We start from the raw sequence: 5,487 nt of genomic DNA, 5'->3' as shown, positions 1-5,487 counted from the left end.
TATTTATTTCCAATAATACTTTATCCTAATTAAAATATACAATATAAGAATAAAAAATAACAACTATAATAAATATACACCAAAATGAAGTACTAATATAAAATATATATTAAAATATAAAATATATATTAAAAATAAATTAAATAATATATATTTATATACAAATACATAATAATTAATTTAGTTATAATACACATAATATTTTTTAAACAATAAAGCTAGGCATGTTTTTTAAAGTAAGTTTTCAACAAGTCATTAAGCACTACTTCTTTTTCTTTCTGTTTTTTCTCCTCCTTCGTTTATCGTTGTCCCTGCTACTACTATAGTTATCATCCCGATTATTATTGTTGTTGTTTAATTTCTTCTCCTCTTTTTTTTTTTCCTCTTCATGTTTCTTTATTATTATCATCATCATCGTTTTTGTTGTCTTTCTCATCTGCTTCTCCTATAAATATTTAGAAAACTAGAATACAAAAATTGACCAATAATACATAAATTTTAATGAACATCACATAAATTTTAATATATAATATAAAATTTTTTGAAAGATCACGTATTTAAAATATTGACACCAAACTAATAAAATACATACAATATATAAATTTTGATATACAATACAAAAATATTAGTGTATAATATAAAAATTTTAGTGTGCAATACAAAAAATTTTAAAAAATCACGTATTTAAAATATTGACTCATCTAATTAACAAAATATATTCGCAATAAAAATTTATGTATTATGTACAAAAGATTTATGTACTATATAAAAATATTTTATATTATGTGCAAAAATTTTATACAATATCGATAAAATTTGTGTTTTATACAAAAATCTTTATATTATATCAATAAATTTAAACTATATCAATAAATTATATATTTTTTATTAAAAAGTTTTGTGCTGCAAAATTTTTGTTTGTTCAACTTACGTCAAGTTGATTGAATTTCTCTTTATTATATAAAAGACGCTTGTACGTAGAACATGAGCGTTTTTATAAAATAGAGGAGAGAGAGGAACAGAAAACTGAAAAGGAAAGAGCAGTGAGAGAAAAATAAAACAAATGTATTTTGGTGTGAGGAGGACGTTTTGGTTCTTGAGAGCGTCTAAGTTCTCTTCATGTTAACGATGTGGGACCCTCTTTCTCTCTCTCAAATCCAGCTCACCTCCTTTTTCTTCCAAGAAACAACGGCGCTTCTCTTCTCCCTTTCCTTTCATGGTTTTCTTTTCTGGTTTCTCATTGTTGGAAAATGGAGAATACCCACTCTCTCTAACCCTTCTTAAAGATTCTCTCTCTCTTTCTCTCCCAATAATCCATTTCTTCTTTCCTTTCGTTTCAACACACAAGCCTTTTTCAGCAAAAAGCCTCCAACTCGCTTTCCTCTTATAGCAACCCCTCCTCCTCCTCCTTCTTCTTCATCTTGATCTTCTTGTCGTTGAACGATAAAGACGGGTTCTTTTTCATTTTGGTGTTGTTGGGTGTGTGCTCTTAATAGTTGTTTTTGTTCTCAATGGTGGTGCACTTAACGTTGTTCTAAAGCAATGGACTTTGGTGGTACCCATGGTGGTGGTGGTGATGGTGGTGGAGATGGAGTGATCCTTTGATGTTTCTATGACTGAAGTTCTAATTTTGGTGTTCCATAAAAGGGGTAAGATCTGATGTGAAGCTGGAATATTTGATTGCATTCAAGGAGATATGGTTCTTCAGGTACTCTCTCTTTTTGCTCTGCATTACAGGATTTTATTATGCTTCTTTATTTTTTGGTTTTATTTTGTTATTTTTTATTTTTCGGGGAGAGCTCTTTAGTTCTTACACGTTGTTGTTGGACTTTTGATTTTTTTAATAGTTTTTTTTTGGACTTTGCCTTCCCCCCAGGTTTTGTAATAGCCTAGATTTCCTTGATTCTTTTATTCTTTTTGTTTTTTATTTTTTATATCCCTTATATATTTTTTTTTGTGTATGTTTTTTTTTTTATTTTAAATTATTTCCATTTTTTGTTGATGGGGAATGCCATCTTTATCTGTTGACAACTGTGTTATTCACCGATTCATGCCATTCCAATCCATAAGGTGCTATATAAGATTGAAACAATGAACCAAGGTTGAACCTGAAATCACAAGAGTGAGAGAAGTGAAACAAAAAAGTCATAGAATTGGGTCTTTTTACTTTTTCCCTTCCCCTTTTTTAAGGATCTCATATTTTGTTTTTTTCCATCTTTGGATCTTACTTAGCTTTGTTGGCAGGTCAAGGCAATTTGAGGAAATTGTTGGAAGATTTTTTCTTTGATTTCTAGCTATGGCCAATTAATTTATACGTATGTGACATATGCTTAGATGGATTGAAGATCAAGAACTACATATATATTTTGGTATCAATGTTAAAAGCAGTGGCATCTTGGTTCTTGTTGATTTGCTCACTCCTCTTATGGGTAACTGTATCTGCAACAACAACAGATAATGGATTTCCAAGATGCAACTGTGATGATGAATCTAGCTTGTGGACTATTGAGAGCATTCTAGAATGCCAGAGAGTTGGGGATTTCTTGATTGCTGTGGCATACTTCTCAATCCCCATTGAGCTTCTTTACTTCATAAGTTGCACAAATGTTCCTTTCAAATGGGTGCTTATACAGTTCATTGCCTTCATTGTTCTTTGTGGATTGACGCATTTGTTGAATGGGTGGACTTATGGCCCTCACACTTTTCAGCTCATGGTGGCGCTCACCGTCTTCAAGATTCTCACGGCGTTGGTGTCGTGTGCCACGGCGATTACGCTTGTCACGTTGATCCCTATGCTTCTTAAGGTGAAGGTCAGGGAGTTCATGCTGAAGAAAAAGACGTGGGATCTTGGACGGGAGGTTGGTCTTATAATGAAGCAAAAGGAGGCTGCAAGCCATGTGAGGATGCTCACTCAGGAGATTCGAAAGTCGCTTGATAGGCATACGATTCTATATACCACTTTGGTGGAGCTTTCTAAGACACTCGGATTGCAGACTTGTGCTGTGTGGATGCCTAATGTTGAGAAGACAGAGATGAACCTTACTCATGAATTAAATAGGAGGAATTTTAATTTTACTATACCAATTACTGATCCGGACGTTGTAAAGATTAAAGGAAGTGATGGAGTGAATATACTTGGTCCTGACTCGGCACTTGCTGGTGCAAGTAGTGGTGTAAATGGCGAGATTGGACCGGTTGCTGCAATCCGTATGCCAATGTTGCGAGTTTGTAATTTCAAAGGAGGAACACCGGAGTTAACGCAGGCATGTTATGCAATATTGGTATTGATTCTTCCGAGTGGAGAGACTAGATCTTGGAGCAATCAAGAGCTGGAGATAATTAAGGTGGTTGCTGATCAGGTTGCAGTGGCTTTATCTCATGCTGCAATTCTGGAAGAGTCTCAGCTCATGAGAGAGAAATTGGAGGAACAAAATCGCGCTTTGCAACAGGCGAAAAGGGATGCTATGATGGCAAGCCAGGCAAGAAGCTCATTTCAGAAAGTCATGAGTGATGGGATGAGGAGGCCTATGCACTCGATTTTGGGATTGCTTTCAATGGTGCAAGACGATAATTTGAAGAGCGAACAGAAACTTATTGTGGATGCAATGCTAAGGACGAGCAATGTCTTATCAAACTTGATAAATGATGCCATGGACAATTCGGCAAAGGATGATGGGAGATTCTCTTTGGAGATAAGGTCTTTCAGATTACATTCGATGATAAAGGAAGCGGCTTGCCTTGTCAAGTGCATGTGTGTCTATAGAGGATTTGGTTTTCTGGTCGAGGTTGAGAAGTCTTTGCCGGACAATGTAATGGGCGACGAGAGGAGGGTTTTTCAGGTAATTTTGCACATGGTTGGGAACCTTCTGGATCATAGCCAAAGGGAAGGAATTCTCGTACTTAGAGTTTTCGCTGAAACCGGAAGTCAGGGAAGGACTGACAAAGGGTGGACAAGTTGGAGACCAAGCTCATCTAGTGGTGATGTAAATATTAGATTTGAGATAGGGATCAACAGTAGTGATTCAGAAATTGGGAGCTCGTATTCTTCGGGATTTGGAGTTAGGAAATTTTCTAGTGATAGGGTCGAGGGCCGATTGAGCTTCAGCATTTGCAAAAGGATAGTTCAGGTGAGTTTCAAGAAGTTTGTTATTTATGTCTACTTCAATAATATGCACATTAAGTCATTGAGTTTTGAATCTCTAGTTATGAACTGCATAAGTTCATTTAGTGACTGTTTTGTCTCTTGAATTTTATGTAATGCATTGTGAAATTTGTAGGAATTGAAATGCTAAAACATAGTAGCATATCCCATATTCAATTGTTCACTCAATTTTGTTCTAGTTCTTTAATTCATTTGAATTAGGATCATGAATAAGGTTCCATTTCTCTCTTTTGTGTTTTGAATTTGGATCATGATTCATGAATGGTACTTAAGTCTCTTCTACTATGTTTTTGGCAGCTGATGCAAGGCAACATATGGATGGTTCCGAATTCTCATGGTTATCCTCAAAGCATGGCCCTCGTTCTTCGGTTTCAATTACGACCATCAATCAGCATAGCCATCTCGGAACCTGGAGAGTTTTCGGAGCGTACTGGTTCCAATTCTCTGTTGAGAGGTCTGCAAGTTCTATTGGCCGACAACGATGATGTAAATAGGGCAGTGACCCAAAAGTTGCTTCAGAAATTAGGCTGCATTGTAGCCACCGTATCCTCCGGATTCGAATGCCTTACTGCCATCGGACCAGCCGGAACTTCTTTCCAAATCATCCTTTTGGATCTTCACATGCCTGACATAGATGGCTTTGAAGTCACCACGAGGATTCGGAAGTTTAGGAGCCGAAACTGGCCGATTATCGTAGCGTTGACCGTGAATATGGGAGATGAGTTGTGGGAGAAGTGCATGCAGATTGGTATCAATGGAGTTATCCAAAAACCAGTTTTGTTGCAAGGAATTGCAAGTGAGCTCAGAAGACTCATAATTCAGGGAAATAATGTCCTGTGAGATTCTTCACATTTTCAAGCATCAATGAAATTTATTAAGTTATATTCTGAAGGTAGAAATTAGGTTTTGGGGGGTGGGGATGAAGAAGAAAAAGGAAAAAAAAAAAAAAAAACTCTTTGGCACTTTCTGTTAGCAATGTTTCAACTTAGAAATGTTATACACAGTTTGGAAATGAAGTAAAAGAAAATTGGTATACAGAATTAGTTATTATGTATGTATCAAATGTAATACATGCATATTCAGAGTTCAGGTCCAACAATATAACAGGATTTTCCCTTTTTTTTTCTTTTCTTCCTAAATTAAGATTACATATGACACACTTAATGCAGGATATTAGGATTGTTATAAGACTTGGCAATATGCTAGTGTTACTTTGATGAACCTTCAAAATATTAGAAACAAACGACTATTTGGTATGCCTGCTATTTTCACTATTTCCATGTTTCAGATTTTTGTGGTTTATTTGGTGATAATTTTTTAGTGAA

General features: G+C 35.3%; 1 protein-coding gene across 2 annotated transcripts; it reads left to right on the top strand.

Moving 5' to 3' along the window:
• The first annotated feature begins 988 nt into the window (after window positions 1-988).
• On the top strand, window positions 989-5,283 carry LOC112711308 (ethylene receptor 2). Of its 2 annotated transcripts, none has more exons than XM_025763932.3 (3): window positions 989-1,708; window positions 2,245-4,127; window positions 4,460-5,283. In XM_025763932.3, the coding sequence occupies exons 2-3, from the start codon at window positions 2,376-2,378 to the stop codon at window positions 5,000-5,002; spliced, it is 2,295 nt and encodes a 764-aa protein (XP_025619717.1). In that variant the 5' UTR covers window positions 989-1,708; window positions 2,245-2,375; the 3' UTR covers window positions 5,003-5,283. The 2 variants fall into 2 exon arrangements, with proteins under 2 accessions (XP_025619717.1, XP_025619718.1); XM_025763933.3 differs by having other exon boundaries at window positions 991-1,708; window positions 2,233-4,127.
• The last annotated feature ends 204 nt before the right edge of the window (window positions 5,284-5,487 follow it).

This window comes from Arachis hypogaea, chromosome 9, assembly GCF_003086295.3.
Source record: "Arachis hypogaea cultivar Tifrunner chromosome 9, arahy.Tifrunner.gnm2.J5K5, whole genome shotgun sequence".
Lineage (NCBI taxonomy): Eukaryota > Viridiplantae > Streptophyta > Magnoliopsida > Fabales > Fabaceae > Arachis > Arachis hypogaea.
Note: the sequence above shows the minus strand (reverse complement) of the source record. Positions and strands in the feature narration are given on the sequence as shown.